Below are 19765 nucleotides of genomic sequence, written 5' to 3'. Positions count from 1 at the left end.
AAGAGTTATATTGAGTTATTAAATATTTAAATTTGTATATAATTAAAAAAATTATCGATTTGGTAAAACATTTCTGATGCTAATAGCCGAAATGATGGTCCAATATAAATTTTTCCAAAACGATTTTATAGCATTCGTACTCTCGAAAACAGTGGTAGACTTCCAGTAATGGCACATCGTATAACTGACTTGAAATATTTTTTATAAATTAAAAATGTCATATACTTTCAGTTTAAGTGTTTTGTACAACCATTAGATTATGAGTAAACTGCAAGTGAGTATTATTAAACTAATTTTAGAGTTTGAAAACTTAGAAATAACTTGCGTGAAATTATTATTGTGGCATACCCAGTTCAACAGAATTATACATTAAAGAATACTACTGCACTGGTAAATCACACAAGAATATCAGAGTGAAGTTAAATTAAAAACAAGTCAAGTATGAATTACTCTTACTTATTTTATTTTAAATCAATTCCTTAAGCATGTTATAAGGATATGTTTATGATACTAAAAGCTCGAAGCTAAGAAAGTCTCGAACTTTAAAATTAAATATCTCGGTCAATTTTTGTCGGACGTTAGTCAAATGTTTTATGTTTTTTTAATATCTATATACTCATATTAAATATTAAATATAACTGCAAGAATTAAGGGAACGTAAAACAAAGTTAAATTCCGCAATTTTTACAAATGTATTAATTTTAACTGAAAATACCAGTATACAGATATTAATGTTTCTTTTTTTAAATCATTGGAAGCACAAGTCTACTAGCAGCGGTTATATAAATGAAGGCCTCATAAGGACCTTAAATAGTAAATAGACCACACAGACGCCTTAAATAGTAAATTTTTCAAGCCATGTCTCGAAAATAGAAGAAACAAACAATTCCTAACTCTTCGAATTCCCCAGATGTTTTCTAAATAGACTATTACGTATTTAAAACGATAAAATGAACGGTTTCAAAACGCAGAACTAAAACATTCGATAAATTAAGGAAAACCGTAGAAGTGACGAGAAAAAGCCATTGCGAACTCTAAGAGTATTCTGTTATAATGAAATGCATAATAAAGTGCCGCCTCTAAACATTCCATGAAATTTTTAATAAAGTTTAAAAATAATCCTGTAGAAGTTGATCATGTAAAATTCATGCCAGTTGTAATATAAACTAGTAAGACGCCATGGATACGATCTTAAAAGCATTTTTTTTTCTTTTCCAGAGAACTCAAAGCATTTCAGCATAATATGTACCTGCCCATATCTCATGCAGCCCCTTATTTCACTGGAATACTCATTGGCTACTTATTAGCTACAAAACCGGATTTGAAGATTTCTAAGGTAAGAAAGAAAATAAACATGCCTTAAAAGTATATAATTTGAGAAGGGGATGAAATTAAATTTCAGTTTCCGGCGAATTCCTTTTTAAAGTAAAGTAATATGCATATAACAATTTTTAAAGTAGTAATATGCATTTACAGTTCTAAATGCTTAAAACTGTGTTTAATCTGCGTGTTCGTATTCAGCAGCAATCGGATGTTTAAGACCGCTGAATTGAATTAATTTCACTTGAGCTGGAAAACTGATGAACTTGATGACAGAGTGGGTGCTTTCATGGTTTTACTTATTTGTAACGTAAATGACACCTTTAAAAAGTCTCTCACGAAGGCAGCCCCCTTACGCAGATAATCCTAATGTGCTTTATCACGTTTAAATTAAAGGATTGAATCTTTGCATGTTCCGCATATAGTTAAATAAAATAATCATCACGTTTTGTATTTTGGAGGTTTTGAAATTTAATCCATTATCAAATTTAAACACGAGAGAGGAATATAAGTGTAAATATATTTAAAAATTGAATAAAAAATTATCTGGATATTTTCCAGAGTAATGTAGCCCTATTTCTTTATAAGAATATGCAAAATTTACAAAGGAAAGAGACTTCATAAAAAAATTTTTAAAAACAAAACCTTTTCCAAACCATTCTAACCAACGAAACCATTTCCAGCCAGCCAAAAACCATTTCGAACCAACCAATTTAATTTAAAACCATTTACAACCAATAAATAACCAATAAGCTGTAAGAATTATGTTAATTTTATTAACAGTTAAATTTTAAGTTAAAGTTCCTTTCCTGTCAAATTCTTAACTTAAACTTACTACTTCCTACCAGAACGTAGTTTTGGAATCACTCCGAATACTTAATGAGGAGGAGCGGTATTTAAACCGCGAAGTCTACTTGCTGAGTTAGAGAGAATCAGAGTTTCTGATTTGCGCGCGTCTGCCTTTTGGCTACTCTCTCTCTCAAAGCTGTTATTACGCTCGGCCGTACTCAGGCCCTTGCTAAGCTTCGTAGTCAAATAGAGTTAAGGGACCAACTCGATTCGAATCTTAATAGCTTCGGTTATATCTCTTTAGTTAATCTTAGTTTTAGCTTATTTCTTAGTCTCTAAAGTTCAAGTCCATGTGTCGGCTTTCGGCTTTAATTGTACACTCCAGGACGGAGTTTTCTTAAATCTTATTGGAATAATAAAGGATTAGTTACCCTTCCATCTTGTTGTTTTTTGTTACACGAAGTTAAGCGATTATTCGCTAACTAGTTCTTAAGGTTACTCACTTTCTACAGTAACTGAGAAATACACTAGTGAGAATCTTGCAAAGCAACCAATAAAAAATTTTAATCATTTCCAACCAACAAAAAGAAAATCTGAAGTATAAATCAGTTTTATATGCTATATGTGACTATTTCAAACAGCTATTTGGCTGTCTTTGAATGGATGATTCAAACTTCCAATAATTGTTGTCAATGGGGTATATAATCAGTTTTTTAGATTTGATTTTATCATCGGTTTAATCATGGTTGTGTGTAATAAAAATATTGAATGCGGAAGGAAGGGAAAAAATATATTTTCTTGAGATAAATTGCATATTTCATGTGTTATATTACGGTTTAAACAAATTTTAGGTCGAATTATTTTCTTAACGTGTTTTCCGTTTTGGTATATGTAAGTTAACCTTATTTTTGTATACATAATTTGTTCTTATGTCTAATTTAGGTATTCATCCTATTGTTGTAAATTATCATTGCTGTGCATATAGTTATGCATTAAGAAACAAAATAATCAGGATAAGTTTATGTTTCAAACTTTTACTAAACTTACATTTTCAGTATGTGCTACTTTATCATATTTGTCATAATGTTGGTATACAAACTTACTGACTTATCTGCCGTCTTCTTGTGGAAGGAAATTCTGTTTCTGAAAACTAGGAACGGCCAGCCCGTTCCCCATGATTTAAATCTAAATAAAACTACAAGTGTTCAGTGGTCTTACCAAACTGAGTAGTAATGGGCCATGCCCTTATGGGACAACGCATAATTTCAGCCTTTTCACATATCCAAAGAGAGCATTTTTTCTCGAAAAATTGTACGTTATTAACGATTATATGTATCACTGCAAAATAACGATCAGTGTCTTTTATCGGCAATAAATGCATTTTAAATCTAATTTGAATAAATGCTTTGTATTGTAAAATTCAAGACGTTTTATTAAAACGTCATCATTCTAAAGTAGAAGAGGGGTAGAGTAGACATTAAGGTACATCTTGTATTATGGCAAAGTTGTTGTTTCATTTATCGCCAAGTTGTTGTTTCATTTATGGTAGCCTGAGTAGCTGAATGTTATGGAAACCCTATTGTGACGTAATCGGGTGCATGATTCTAGGAAATTTTGAATCATGGGATGTTTTGTAAGCGTTTTTGTGGTGTGTGTTTGTTTGATTCTTTAGACGGTAGAATGGCCGAATGTAGTAAGATTAATTTGTAATTTGAAGTTTCTGTACGATTTGGAGCGAATGGGAAAAAGAGCTTTAATTGACTGATGTGTAAATGAAAGTTTACTTAGTGGCCATAATAAGTGTCCTGTATGTAGGAAGGATATGCCTCTAGTCGAGCGTAAAAACCGTTTAGATGGATTTGAATGAGTTTGTAGGAAGAAAGGTTCAGATGGTCACTATGTGAAGCGTTCAATCAGAAAAAGTACCTGGTTTGGCAAACGTCATTTGAGTATGATTGATATTTTGATTTCTACGTGGCTCTGGGTGTACCAAACGAACTCGAAAATCAAGGTGAGTGAATATTTGCTTTTGGTAGTGCTTAAATGTATAACATGTTTTTACTTTTTTATGCTATTTTATTGTTTGATTTAAAATGTATTTTATTGAGATTATGTATTTTTTTGTTTGCTATATTATAGAATTTGGTGCTCCTTTGACTTTTTAAGTGAAAATATATCGATGTGTACATGGACAAAGTAAAGGGAGTGCGCAATGCAAGTTTGTGCAATTCTGGGATTTTTTTTAAAGTGAAAATAGATCGACGTGTACATGGATAAAGTTAAAAGAGCGCGCAATGCCATTTTTGTGCAATTCGGGGACTTTTTTAAAAGTGAAAATAGGTCGACTGTACATGGATAAAGTCAAAGAAGTGCGCAATGCCATTTTTGTGCAATTCGGGGATTTTTTTTTAAGTGAAAATAAGTCGATGTGTACATGGATACCGAGTTTGTGCAATTGTTTGTCTTGTTATTTTGGCTTTGTATAGCAGAGATTTTTGGCCCAAAAATCGCCGCTTCGCAAGCCAAAATAACGAGTCAAAGAATTGCACAAAATCGGTATCCATGTACCGTCAAAAATCGCCAAGTTTCGCCAAGAGGTACCCTAAACTATTCTTTTACCTAGAAGAGAATTTTTTTCTATGTATATTTATGAATTTTAAAAATGTATATTTATGAATTTTAAAAATTATATTTCTATGTATATTTATTTATAAATTTTAATGAATTACGAAATTTTTATTTTTGCTCTTTTTTTTCGTTGCATATCTTATTTTTACATTTCAACTCCATTTTTTCCTCATAAGTTTCTCTTTAATTTAACACTCCATATATGCTTAAATGTGGATAGTAGTAAGAAAGGAAAAGGTGAAATGTGATTTAATATTTCAGTGTTTTCTAATTCTGGGATGGTTGCTGGCAATTACGTTGACTTCATGTGTGGTATTCGGGCCTCGGAAATGGCAAAGCGGAACTGAACCAACAATTGCTGAACTCATTGCATATGGTTCTACTTACAAACTTGCTTTCGTCTTGGGAGTGGCGTGGACTGTAGTTTGTTGTTTTACTGGGCAAGGAGGTAAGCACCTAAAAGCTTTTAATAACGGTATGCGTAGTTTTAATAAGCACTTAAGACCTATAAAAGTATAAGCTAATTTAATAAGTATTTATTACTGAATTTCTGATGGAGAAAATTGCAAATACAATTTATGCTGATGCAAATCATCTTTAATGAAAGCTTATGCATATAAATGATTTTTGAAATGCGGGTTAAATAAGATTTGAAATATAAAAAAATAACTGATTAAATTTTAATGAAATATTTTGCAGGCTTCGTTAATTACTTGTTATCTTTGAAAATATGGACACCCTTAGCTCGTCTTACTTTTCTCATGTATCTTATTCATCCAAATCTTCAGCTTATATACGCTGGATGGACAAAGGCAGCCTTCCCTATTGATTATTATGTATTTGTAAGTATGCATTTTTAATGACGTTATTATCCTGCATCTATCAAAAAATTATTTTTTAAAAATATGTCATTAAATGCAGGCGAGGAAAGATAATTTAAATGAACGAAACATGAAAACTAATATTGAACTGTCTCTTATTTAAATGAATATTTTTCTGTGTTGCACGATAGTTTATGTATTGTCTTCACTTAACCTCTTTGGATTTAAGAATTCAAGGAATAGCCTTATACTTATTCTATATAATAATAATAAAAATAATAAGTCTTAAGTGTAATATGTCAAATTCTGAATTGTATGAGACTATATAACGAATTGGCAAGTTCTGTCGAAAGTGATATGGATTTCTGCCAATTGTACATTTTCATGTCACTGGTATGTATAAGTTAATTGCACAGATTAAATCTAGATTGTGGAATTAAATGTGAGAAAGTTATAAAAAATTTTTGAAATGCGGGAAGAAACTTGTATATCAGTTAAAATAGATATGTTGAAGTATCAGTTGAAGTACTTTTCAAAAACTGGTGCAAGGATTTTGTAACTCCGTATTTGAAAATTATATAAATTTTCATCATTCATTTCGCAGTAGGATTACGTCATTCAAAATTGAATGGCTCTAGGTACTGTTGTTTTACCACAATGTGAGAAATACATACATTTATGTAGATTCTTCATTATTTAATTTCTTCAAATATAATACAGGGCGATGATATTTGTGGCAACAGTTTGAAAAGTGAAATGGACATTCAGAGTGATTCGACGCAAAATCGCAAAACGGAAACAATAGTCCCTTTGTACTAACAAATACAATATAGTGAAGACACAATAACACGCCGAATAAATACTAATTCAGAAGTCAAAGAACAAAAATCAGCGTTATATTTACAAAATTTTCACAGGACTAGTTTCGATGGTTTTACCGAACCACCATCTTCAGCTACAAAACCGCAAATGAACAAGATAGGAAATAATGATTAGATAAGATAAGAAAGCCTGGACAAGAATAAGCAAGTGGCGCCATCTGTTGGCGAAACCAGAACTAAAACATAATTTCTTTAAAGGCCGAAGGCAAATTTGGATTGGAATTAGGATCGTTAACTAGAACAGAAAGATTTTTATGAACGTGAAATGCCTCTAGAAAATCCAGTTCTCCAATGGAAGATGTTTTTTGAATAATTTTGGCAGCAGAAAAATTGAAAGTGTGATTTTCGGACCAACAATGTTGAGCAACAGAAGACTTGTGTGTTTCCTTTTTTCTAACATATGCCTCATGTTCCTTGACGCGAAACTTCAAGGCTCTCTTAGTTTGGCCAATGTAAATTAAACCACACTGGCAAGGAATCCTATAAATATCCCAGGAATTCATATCCGGAATGGGGTCCTTGAGTATGGAACTCGGAATTTTATTGATGGGAGAATAAACAACCCGAAAGTTAAATTTCTGCAAAATATGTGCAACTTTATAGCTAATTGATGGAAAGAATGGAATGACAACAGAATTTTTATAATCTCCTAAAACAAGAGTGTGCCTTTTAGTGTGTTGAGATGAGAATTTTTTAACTGCTTGATTAATAATGTTGGGTGGAAAGCCCCTGTCAATAGCCATTCAATAGCTTGTTCATTTGCGGTTTTGTAGCTGAAGATGGTGGTTCGGTAAAACCATCGAAACTAGTCCTGTGAAAATTTTGTAAATATAACGCTGATTTTTGTTGTTTGACTTTTGAATTACAATATAGTGGTTTAAAGTCTGGTCTTTGTTTCTCACAATCCTGTAATGTGAAAAATCAAATTTCGCTTTTCGATAGAATGCATATAAACAGCAATATTAGGACACAAAGTAAAAAGAGAAAAAAGAGAAAAGTAACACATTTTTTTCGTCTTATACAACATGATGGGCAGCAGACATGCATTATGTTTCCTAAAATATGGTAAAGCGTGACTAATTGCACAGTATGTAGTCGTGAAAGGCTGTACATTAGATTTTACGTCATATAAATGAACCTTTTGCATCAAACAAAATTCTGAAGTTTTACAGCTTTCTATTTGCACAATTTATTTTTTTCAAAATATCCCTTCCAAATAATTCTATAATCTCTACAAATTTTTGTTTCCCACTACCTGCGCATGCCCTTTTGTTCCTTAGATAGTATGATTAACTCCGAAAATTTCCTGCCGTAAATCTCATCTCAGAACATGGCCAAGTGACTATTATCTCACTATTACCCATCACCATACTATTACTTCAGTTACCTAGTTCTAGATGTCTTCGTTCAAATGTTATTTGGAAACTTTCAATGGGAAACCTGTATCTCGCCAAATATCCCTTTGAAAGTCATAGCTAAAATTTAAACCTATTCAGAAGCAGGTGTTAATAATTAGTAATCTATTAATACTTTTAAAATTTCCTTTAAATAAGAGAGAAAGTAATCTTATAGTATATGCATACGGTTATAATAAGTTTGATAACTTTCAAAAGATTAGAAATTTCTATATTGTTATGAAACCTCTTGCTTTTTTTTTTCTGACACCAGTTGTTACGTTATTTTCTTCCTTCACTTTCGTACGAGGCTCGTGTGGGTTTGGAGTGAATAACGACGACACTACTTGATGGAATATCGAAACAAACTTTATTTACCAATATTAATCAGGTCAACTCCAAAATCATGTTACAGTCGTCGAAGAACTACTATACAAGCACGCTGACACAATCAGCGAGAAAGCCTTCACACTATCAGGCTATAACGGTATAGACAGCTTTACTGCAAAGCAGCAGAGTACAGCTCCCGACTCTGCTGCTTTACTGCAAAGCTTTACTGCAAAGCAGCAGAGTACAGCTCCCGACTCTGCTTGGTCGTTCTCGGAACTCCGCGTACTCTCGAGACTCTCCAAGCTACAAATCGCGATGCACTCGACGACACACAGAGCACAGCTCCCGACTTTTAGATTCAGTCGTTCCCGGAGCTTAACACACTTTCTCGTCGATGCATTAACCGCAATACACTAACAGACTCTTCGATGCACACGATGACCCACTCGGCACTCGCTGGCGGGCTGTCCACTTGATCATCTCCGCACGGACTAACTAAATGAGACATACTAACTCGCACTGCGAACCAGCCGGGTTTATATGGCTTTCGGTTTGTGTTCGAGAACATTCTGGGCTAAACCGGTAAGAATTCGTTCCAGAAGGTTCTCCATCCGTCCATGGCATATCGCCAATTTTGTCGACGAATGGGCGATTTCTCGCCAGATGTGGCAACCTTGACTTCCCTTTCCATTATATGGCAACCCTAAAATTGCTTTGCGGGGAAGCCATCTTACCGCGCCTGTACATTTCGTAACAATATGCATGCGGTTATAATAAGTTTGATAAGTTTCAAAAGATTTCTCCTTTCTGGAAATTTCTATATTGTTATGAAACCTCTTCAGGAATGCTGAAAAGAATCATCTACTATTTTCACCAATACAATGTAGAGCCATTAGGTTATTTGCAGCAGGAGTCGTGGAAAATGAGCAATGCCCTAACCGTGACTCGAACCTGGACCTGTCGAATACGCCCCGAGTGTGCTACCGTTACACCACGAAGGCATGCTGAAAGGAGGGAGAAAATACCTTATATACTTCTTGTTTTATAAGGAGGACTAAGAATTAAAGAACCCAATCACTAATCCTGGTGGTGGAAAATCATCATCCACCACCTTTTTAGTTCAGGCGCCACTGTAGAGTCATTAGGTTATTTGAAGTAGGATTCGTGGAAAAAGAGCAATGCCCTCGCCGGGACTCGAACCTGGACCTCTAGAATACGCGCCGAGTGTGCTATCGTTACACCAAGAAGGCATGCAGAAAAGAGTGAGAAAATAGCTTATAACAAGACAGCTGTTTGAAAATATTAACTAACTAAAATTAAACATAATTTTTGCAGTGAAATATAATCTATTAATCAGCGAAACATGGGCAAAACATTCGTAACAAAAACCAGACTATAAAGTTCTGCTTCTACTAGAAAGTTACTATTAATAAAGACACTCGTATTTTTATAAATAGTCTAATTTTATTGAAATGTAAGCATATTGTAAGGGCTGTACTCTCACGCACTATATGAAATTGGCTAAGTTATATTGTCATCCGAGGTGCAAATGGATTTACAATCAACCATAATTACATTCAGTCCAATCTTTTGGTTTGCCAACTAACGGAGTATGGGACAAATGTAGGAAGAGAATGCGCTCTTTTTACATTTCGAGATGTATTTAATATACCTCGAATTCCTTATTTCTAATTTTTATTTTGTAGGTTGCTCCTATTAGATCATTTTTTAATTCATACTGCGTTTTTCTTAGCAGCTGGAATTTCTTTATCAGTATTTTGTACTCATGTTAAAGATTGTAAATTATTAATATTTTGTATATATTTTCAGGCATGGCTGGCGTTTGGGCATTTGTGCATCAGCTTCCTTCTTGCTGTTATCGTCAATATGATGGTTGAAGCACCTTTTATGTCTCTACAGAAGATGGCATTAGGCACATTCGAGGGTATTCCAAAGTTATCAGCAGAGGACAGGAATGTGGACAAGGATAAAAATTTAAATGGTTATAAAGAGAAAATGTCTATTAACGAAGCTATTACACTTTCTAATAATACACCTGAATGTGTTGATACAGACAATAAAAGCACTGTAACTAAATGTTAAAAATTTGTATGCTTTTAATGCACGTAACAAATGCGCTGCATCTTTATGACATTTCCAATAGCATATTTATAATGAAAAAAAACGCCTTGTTTATAATGATTCATTATAACGTTATATGATTTTTTTTTATAATTTTAAAATAAAATTAATTTAGAAATGTATCAGAACTCAGAAAATCTAGAGTAAGGTAGACAATTTATCAAAAATGAAAAACAAGAAAAGAAGTCCATCTGCTAGCGACCCTCAAGTTCTCTCATTTTAATGATCTATTTGCGAGTATATTTTTTATTGAAAAATTTAATTTCAAGGAACTTGAAACCTTAGAAATGAAATCAAATCTTGGAATGAAATCAAAACCTTAAAACCAATATTGCCATTACTACTTTCGGCAAAGCAGATAGCAATTTAGTATAATTTACTAAATATTCTACCAAGAAATTATTCAGAAAAAACTTTAAAATTGTACTACACATAAATTTTCTCTATTTCAAGGGAACATCATTGTTAAACAAATTAGGTTTCTAGAAAAGCGTAAATATCGTAAAATTCCAATTAAATTTAGATTCATAGCTAATGATGTTAATAAAAAGTCATAGACTTATTCTTTTTCTAATACTCTTGTCAGCTTTTAAATATAACATCAGTTTAATTAATCTATCAGGACTTGTATTCCTCTTGATTTGCTTTGGAAACATGAGTGGTCCTGAATAGGAACAGGGAGCTTACTCAAGCTATGTTCAGGAAGATGTGAAGTAGACAAGACAAGCAGGAAGGGTATACGAAACCCTTTATTTTCTATCTTTACAGGTATTCCCGAACTTCGGGATACAGAGACCAACCACTCGTGGTCTGAACGTAAGAATATAAAAACTACTAACTAAAACTCTAACTAAAAACTAACTTTGAATTAGTATACAAGTGCCTAGCACTAAAATTGGCCTTTATTTAAAGAAAGGTACGTATGTAGTACGCCGATCTTCTAAAACTACGATACGTCTGCAATTATCAAGAGGGCTAAACCTGTGGCCTTGAAGGCAACCAGCAACAGGGGGAAAACTCTTAACACTACAGTGGCAAGCGGCTTGCTTCCAATAACTGCTCTCCCTTGCTTGGCAAAAAGCCACAACTTAAGCACTTGGCGTTAGCAAGACAATTTGCATAAATAAGTTAAAGTGTTTAATTCTGGCCGGGAGTAGAAAATAAGTGATAGTATAGATTTAAAATAAAATAAACATTAGTAAAACTTAGTATCCTTACAAATCATGACCGGTATATTATAAATAATAGCATAAAAGTCTTTAAAGCTATTAACCGTGCTGAAAGGTTAAATTTTAATTGCTATAGTTCCGAAGTTTATATATATCCTTACCACTTAATGGAATTTCCAACAACCTCGTTGAACTCTATAATTCATTTCCAGAAATTAAAAACATTAATATTTTTTAAAAAATTGGGATACGTACCTCAATTAACACTTTTTAATAATTTTAAAAGCTTCAAGAAAAAAATCTATGTGAAAATTCATGATATTTCAATAATAGCTAACTATTGCGTTATGCAGCCTATTCTTCTTCGTTTAAAGAATACAATTTTATTAAGAAATTTGATTCCCCTGATGTATTTAAACTCGCATTTAGGTACGTAGATTTAGGTAGGATGTAAAAATAATTAAATGTTTTTCTGGAATGATACACTCTCACTATTCGACTATTGCACTTATTAACTACAATGCGAAATAAAAAAAAAAGTATTTTAAATGCCTTGATAAAACCAATGATTTTAAAGGTACAAAAGGTGAGCTATTTAAAAATTAAAATTTACAGTCTAAACCAGATTAAAATTTCTGACAAAATAATACTTTTCAGTTTCAAAATTGTAAACGTTTTACAGTGGCACTCATCTATTTCTAAAGCATAATAATCGATGCCAATGTTAATCTAACCGTTGGGTTAAATTATTTGCATTAATAATCATATATTTCTAAAGAATTAGAAATATTCATTATGAATTTCACAATTAATAAATTTACTAACAGTTTTATTAAAAACAAATTAACAAACTACATGTGTCGATTTAATTATTTAATTAAACTATCCAATACAGAAAATACACCACCACGAAGAAGAAGTTGCTTGGGAACTTGGAAAGTTCTTTTTCAGGCTTCTAACCATATGCATGTTTTCACCTGAGTCTTTATACATATTCCCTTAAGATAAATAGTGGAAAATATGAACTAATTCACAAAGCGCCTGGCTGATCAAGTTGCGCAAATTATGCTGTAGAGCTGGTGACACTGTGTAGGATGTAAAAATAATGAAATGTTTCTGGAATGATACACTCACACTATTCGACTATAGAAACACTAAGTTAATGAAGCATATATAAATAACGAAAAAATATTCAACGGAGAGATACGTTAACACACACACAAAAAAAAAGATAACATCTGCAGAATAAATTCAAATTTAGGGAGTCATAAAAATTTCATGATTAACTGCTGGTCTTATTTCACCATTTGAGATAGAGATGCACATTTCTTAATCTTTTAAAATTATTTAATACCGCACGATCATAATTCATGAGTGCCGCAATTGTATGGAAATCTGAGATTGAAGTCTTATTAAAGAAGCTATAGCAAGTTTTTGAAACATAGTACTACAAGTGAGTTATATTTAAATCATTTAAGATACTACTATTACGCACAAACCCTGGCATACTGACCATGATTTTTAAAACTTGTTCTGGAAGCGATAGAACCTTTTTCCAGCTGTTTTTGTAGAGAATGCCCTTGCTGGTACAACGCAAGTAAGCAATCAATCAGAAGCAGAGAATTTTTTGCTCTCGGGATCAGTTTTCAATTCCTTGCCAAGTAGGCTGTATGAGGACTTGAAAGAGAAGTTTATTATAGTAAGGGCGTATTTGACGTGCTCCTTGAACTTAATTTAATGTCTAAAATATATCTGTGATATTTTGTTTAGGAGACGATTGGGAGTTCAGTACCATCGATGAAAATATCACTTAGTATTTTAGCAGCATTCTTATGCTGTGTCCTGAAGATAATAAAATTGGTTTTCAATGGGTTAATTTTGATACGCCACGTTCAACACAAATGAGGAATATTATTAATATGCTAAATTGAAGTTTTTTATTGCATTATGTGAAACAGTGCTGAATCATTTAGTATATTTGGCAACATACGTTCCAAGTGGATGTGGCAGGCCGTTCACAAATAATTAAACATTGGGCTTAGAAACCACCCTGAGGAATTCCGGCTCATATACGAATTCTAGAAGAAAGGGGTTCTCTAATGAGAGCGTGAAAAATGAATTGCTGCATTTAATAATATTGGAAAGGAGCCGAAGTCTTATGATTTGAAAATCAACCTATGATGCCAGATGCTGTCAAATGCTTTTTCAAAATTATAAAAACATACCGCCTTTACATACATCTTTTTAGTGAAAGCATTCACAGTTTTATCGACAAATTTAACCGGATTGGGTTCTACCCTCCTGTGATGATATTATACTTCTCTGTGCACTTTATAAACCTTCGCTGGAGGGTCCTTTCAAAGAGCTTCCTTGAATAAAAGAGACTAATGGGTTTGTAGTTAAGATTCTTAGGTAGGTTTAGGAAAAGTTGTGACGTCAGCTTATTTCCACTGTGGGAAGTATGTCGATGGCATGTGTAAAAAATGTTGGTTATTAAAATTTTGACCTTTCTATGTTCTTCTTTGATAGCCTTATTGGAAATTTTAGTTATCCTTAATATTAAGTGTCTGAATGAGATACAATACTTCTGTATGAGAAACCGGAGGATATAAATTGCTGGATATTTCTAAGTTTTGAAATAAGTTTTGAATAAGTTTAAATAAGTTTTGAAATAAGTTTTGAATAAGTTTAAATAAGTTTTGAAAAATAAGCCTGACTTCATCTTCTGTCTCTGGCCAGGCGGGGTGGGGGAGCATTTGCTGTGAAAGAACCCTGAATGATATATCTCCTATGAAATTGGCCATCTCTTGTTCACAGTAATACGCGTCAATACGCGTCATCTTGGTGTTTTAGAGGACCGACATTCAGTTGCTTGGAATCTAAAATTTTTCTTTAGTTTAAATAATTTAAAATGTAAAACTAATTTTCCATAGATTATCGATTTCAACGTTTTCAAATAACTGATCCCACCTTTCGGGGCGAAAAATAAGAGACTTTAGATATTTTTATGACTTTAAAACTTAAAAGTAATTTTGCGTCTGGATCTAAGGTAAGTCTGCACCTTGTCCTGTTTTTATCCTTGATTTTCTACCCGCATAGTCATATCTAGAACGTAATTAGGCAGAGCGCTTGGGTTCTTGAGAAGGAACTCTCTGGTTGAGAAATCGATGGCATATTGCGATTTTTAACATTAGAAAGAGAAGCATCATTTGCGTTACTATCCGAGAATATAGTTAACAAGTCTTCTTTCCTGTTTCTTCTTAGGCATTGGATAGAGCCCAAGCATATTAAACTTCCCTAGAAAGGGATGGGAGTTTAGTTCTTCGACTGCTTCAAGGTGTGGATGCACATCGGAGGTTTTCACTATGAACTATTACTATGTTAAGAACATCTGGATTGTGGCAAAAACTGGTAGACTTCGAAGGTCCAATAACGGTTATACAATTTAAGTTAGAAAATTTTCGTAAAGTTCATCCATTACTGTTGATATTACAAGAGTTCCATACATGATGCTTCGCATTTAAATCCTCGGCGATAAAAATGCAATAGTTTGATTCAGCAATGATAATATTTGATGGAATGTTGTATAAGCAAAAACAAATAGCAATGGGGTTCTTGTCTTGCTAGACAAATTTTGGCAGCAGTTGTTTCAGTGGTGATAGAATCCAACAAATGATGGCATGTAAATTTAACATTTGCTCATGAAAAATCCTCAAACTAAAAATCGCTGTAATATACCAAGTGTAACTGTATGAGGAGCTTTCTTCACTGGGAACAAATATGCTAATATAATATAAAGTTTAAAATTATAAAAAAAGTATACCAAGTAAAAAAAATAGGTGATAGTGATAAATCTCCCGTTCCTACTATACCCTTTGACAAAACCTGTGTTCTTCATGTCATAGGATATAGATTAGATTTATATATAACCAATTGTTCTAACACAGGTGTTTTGACACATAATCGAACTTTTTCTGAAATTACATACTGCTTTTTTTTCCATATTTCGATCTTACTCCTCAAATTATGCCAAAGTGCCAATTTTCCTAAAAATCGCTCGAGTAGTTTTTAAAAAAATTAGGTCTCAGAATTTTAGGTCCTCAATGTTCATTGAATCTGGCATATATTTATTAGTATATCTTTATAAAAATTAAATTAACTTCATTCATTCTTTCGGAATTCCAAATCAGGATCAATCCAAATAAAATTCGCACATTTTTGATTTTTTTTTAAATTTGTAATTTAAAATAATTTTTGTAAATTTTTTGGAAAACATTTTGAATTATAAAACTTTTGCCATCGTCTTAAAGTAGATGAATTTCTAGGCATGCCTCCAAAAAAAATAGAGTTTTTAATGTAAAAAAAACCTAGGAAGTACGTGAATTTCTATATTGCCCCGTTTTGAAATTTGTCATATTTATCATGAGCGATAGTAACGTCAAATGTGGTTTAAACACTTTATTATAATCTTCAGGGAATTCCAACAGTTATTCTTAACCCTAAATTTCAAAATAAAGCTTTACTGAGGAGCATTCATGGGGAATTTTTTTATTTTCATTTTTATTAATAATGCCTAATAAATATATATTAATAATACATGAAAAGCTATTTTTTGAATTTATAAACAATATTATTCAAAAGTTTTGAAGATTTTTTTTCTGCCATAAGATTAATTTTTACCTTCACCATTTTATCGTCTGCTGTTTTAGTTAACTTCACTTTCAACTTGCATGCAACGAAATTAATTTTACTGATTTCAAAACTTTGTATGACACGCGCATTCAGTACTCTGAGGTGTCGTTTAACGTTAAACGACACCTCAGAAATATAAAAAATATATCTGTCTTCTACTGCAGAAATGTTTAACAGCAGCAAAATGTACTAGAATGTCAGGCAGTGTAGCAAAGGCAACAAATAAAAATGATTTTGAAGATGTTTTTATGTGCAAAGGTATTTCGTGACTTTTACTGAATAAAAAATTTGTTAAACAAACTTTTACGTTTGAAATACCTTTTTTTAAAGCAATATACATTTTTATGTACACCTAGGATTTAGAATAAGCACATTTTTAAAAGTCACTCTGTGATTTGTCAAGACTTGAATTCTAGTCATTACACTAGGCTTCGGTGACTTTTTGGTAGGATTAAGGAAAAGATTTAAAAAGGCCAACTATAATGATGGTGAAGGAATATTCTTAAAATGGTTTACCATTCCAGAGAAGTCAGAATCTGCCACTATCCGTACAAAAGCTAATTATAAATATACATTTTAAATAGAGATATATATTTGCAAGGAGGGATCTAAACCATGACTTTTGTGCTTAGTAATTTATCGCGTAAAATTATTAGCGTATGTAAAGTGAAAAACAAACAACGAAAAAGTAGTTTAGAAATTGTACTTAATAACCGCAATTAACCCTAAATATGATTTTTTTCATTAGAATTTTTATTCACCTCTTTTAAGTGGTGCAATAATACTCATAGCGTTTTTTCTTTTTTTAATTGTTTTGTTTTATTGCTTGTGTTTCATCTGTTAACTTTCAGACTATTTCGTGAGATGACCCATTTTTTTTTCTTATTAGATCGAACATAGCGAAAACATTTTCGGTTTTATATAGCTTTATATTGCGGTTCGACCGTATATTGCAACAGAAATGCTCAAAATGGCGAAGAAATTCAAAGTAATTCGAAATAACATTTTGTCTAGAAGTCTATATTTAAAAAACTGAGGAACACATCTTCTAGAAGATGGTTATATTCCTAGTATTGCGACTCATGCATTACAAATTAAATTTTAAATCATTGAGTAAATTTATCATAAAGTTTTATTAGCGTTGCATTAAAACTTTCAACTCTGTAATAAATTGAAAAAAATAAATGAATTGAAAAAAAAAATTCTGAAAGCATTCAGGTTTGATATTACGCCCAAAGGTTCGTTTTTTTAACTTTTCGTGTGTTACCTTTATTTATTAAATATCATGTTCTTTGCACTTAAACTGCAAAATATTTAAAAAGAGCATATCTTTAGAATTTCAGATACACAATCTCGCGCGCTGGATGTAAAAAAAAAAATTTTTTTTCTGTACAGTGTTGCCATTGTTCGCTTTAAAGTCGTTGATTTTGTTAACCAAAAATTCGTTGTTTTACAAAATATGAAATAGATAATAAAACAAATTCCAAATTTGGGCTTCCAGAGGCCCATATTCGAGTGGACAACTACGTTATTCAAACTTAAGTCTCTAGGCACCGTTGTTTTTTCACAGTGCGAGAAACATAAATACATTCATGTAGATTCTCCATTATTTAATTTCTTTAACTATAATACATAGCTGTAATATTTGGTAATAAAAATTCGAAAAGTGAAACGCCGTTTTATGTTGAACGACGCAAAATGCCAAAACGAAATTAATATTCCACTTCTGGGCAAATTGTCCCTTTGAGCTGACAAAAAACATTAATCACGCCAAGGGCGATCCTAAGCCCGAGGGAAAAAGGAAAGGGTATTTTTCTGATTAAATATATTTTCTTTTATTAGTCCAAAGAGGCTTGACTATTGTTTTCTAACGGACTATTATTTTCGTTTTGCGATTTTGCGTTGAATTACTATAAATGTCCGTTTCACTTTTCAAACTGTTACCACCAAATGTTAGAATCTTGCATTATACTTAAAGAAATTAAATATGAAAAATCTGCATAAATGTATGTCTATTTCTCGCACTGTGATAAAACAAAGATACATAAAGCCATCGAATTTTGAATGACGTAATCTTCCTACAAATATGGGCATGTGGAAGACCAAGTTTGAAATTTGGAATTTATTTTATTATCGATTTCATATTTTGTAAAACGAATTTTTGAGTAACAAACTCAACGATTAAAAAGAGAGCAATGGCAACACCCTACGGCGGGGAAAAAAACATTGCTACTGAACTGAATTTTATGGTTTAAGTGCAAAGAACATGATATTTGATAAATAAAAGTAACACACAAAACGTTAAAAAACGCCCCTTTGGACGTAATTTAAAATCTGAAACCTTTCAGATTTTTTTAAGCTTTCTTCTCTGGACTCGTATTACTTTTTTTTATTAAAATACTGAACTATACTTAGAAAAAAGCTTTTAAAGATCACAGCTTCTGTTCAATAGGCAAAATTTTCAGTATACGATGCAAGATACTATAAGAAAAGTTCATGTTAACGTATTCTATTAGTAAAAAAATATTTTTGAATAAATTACTTTTATACGTTAGTTAAAATATAACAAATATTTAATATTTTTATAAACAGAAAGAAAAATGAGATTAAATTAGTAAAATGAGCGCAAAATGTTAAAAACAATTCATAAAATTAAAAATATAAGTAAAGAAGTAAAAACTGTGCAGCTAATTCCAATTTGTAAATTTCTTTCGTGTGCAATTGAACAAGATGATTTCAATAATAAAAAATAACGAATTTTATTTTATTAAAGGTCCGATGCAACGTATTGACTAAACCATATTTCGGCTGGGACGTTTTGTATCCAAATACAAGATTCTGAGTACCTCATTTTGTTGAAATATTCGTGTAATAAACAAATAAAAAGATAGTTGCTGAAATATTATATTGGAAACTAGGATAAGCGAATTAAATTATTATATTCACAAGTAAAAGAAATTAAATCTGCTTTGCAAATGTGTTTTTGAAAGTTTGCATAAAACGAAGAGTTGTTTGCTGAATCATTTTTGAGACAATACAAAAAAAGTTCTGAGATAGTGCCTATCTTTAAGCAGAACAGTTATTCTGAAGTACGCGAAGAATATTTTTTTTTTTTTAACACAGATTATATATCCATGACAACAATGAATTGTTAGCAGCACAATAAAGAACAATCAAATTATTTTAATTTTTGCAACTAACAAAACAGGCATAATCGTTTGTGCTTACAAAAACTGTGGAAATATGTTTATTTCTCTTCCTTTTGTTTTAATTAATACAAAAGAGTTACGTTTATCAAATTCCACTTTAAATTAATACAAAATGATTATTATACGCTCAATATATTCGTACAGTCTGTTAGAGCACTCAGGGGGTAGGTCGAAAATTCCTTATGCAGTAACTGCTCTTTTTGATAATATAAATCCCCTCTGTGGCTTACATTTATGACTGTACCATCAAAATTTACGCCTAATGGTATGAAGATAATGCTTCAGATGTAACATTAAACATCGAAATAAGAGTTGGCTTACTTTAATCAATATTTTGTCTTTCCCAGCGCGCAACATGAGCTACACACATGATAACGACAGCAGCACGAG

At 32.0% G+C, this 19765-nt stretch overlaps 1 protein-coding gene across 1 annotated transcript in view; it reads left to right on the top strand.

The window, feature by feature from the left end:
• LOC118184135 (nose resistant to fluoxetine protein 6-like) overlaps positions 1-10762 on the top strand; it is a 59002-nt gene extending 48240 nt beyond the window's left edge. Inside the window, exons 12-15 of the mRNA XM_035353785.2 lie at positions 1219-1336; positions 4999-5185; positions 5437-5579; positions 9994-10762. Coding sequence (XP_035209676.1) covers positions 1219-1336; positions 4999-5185; positions 5437-5579; positions 9994-10266 — 721 coding nt within the window. The 3' untranslated portion in view covers positions 10267-10762. The remainder of the gene's footprint in view (positions 1-1218; positions 1337-4998; positions 5186-5436; positions 5580-9993) is intronic.
• Positions 10763-19765: the final 9003 nt, after the last annotated feature.

This window comes from Stegodyphus dumicola, chromosome 4 (genome assembly GCF_044657685.1).
Source record: "Stegodyphus dumicola isolate Sdum_Otavi_A_Nest chromosome 4, ASM4465768v1".
In the NCBI taxonomy this organism is placed as follows: Eukaryota; Metazoa; Arthropoda; class Arachnida; order Araneae; family Eresidae; genus Stegodyphus; species Stegodyphus dumicola.
Note: the sequence above shows the minus strand (reverse complement) of the source record. Positions and strands in the feature narration are given on the sequence as shown.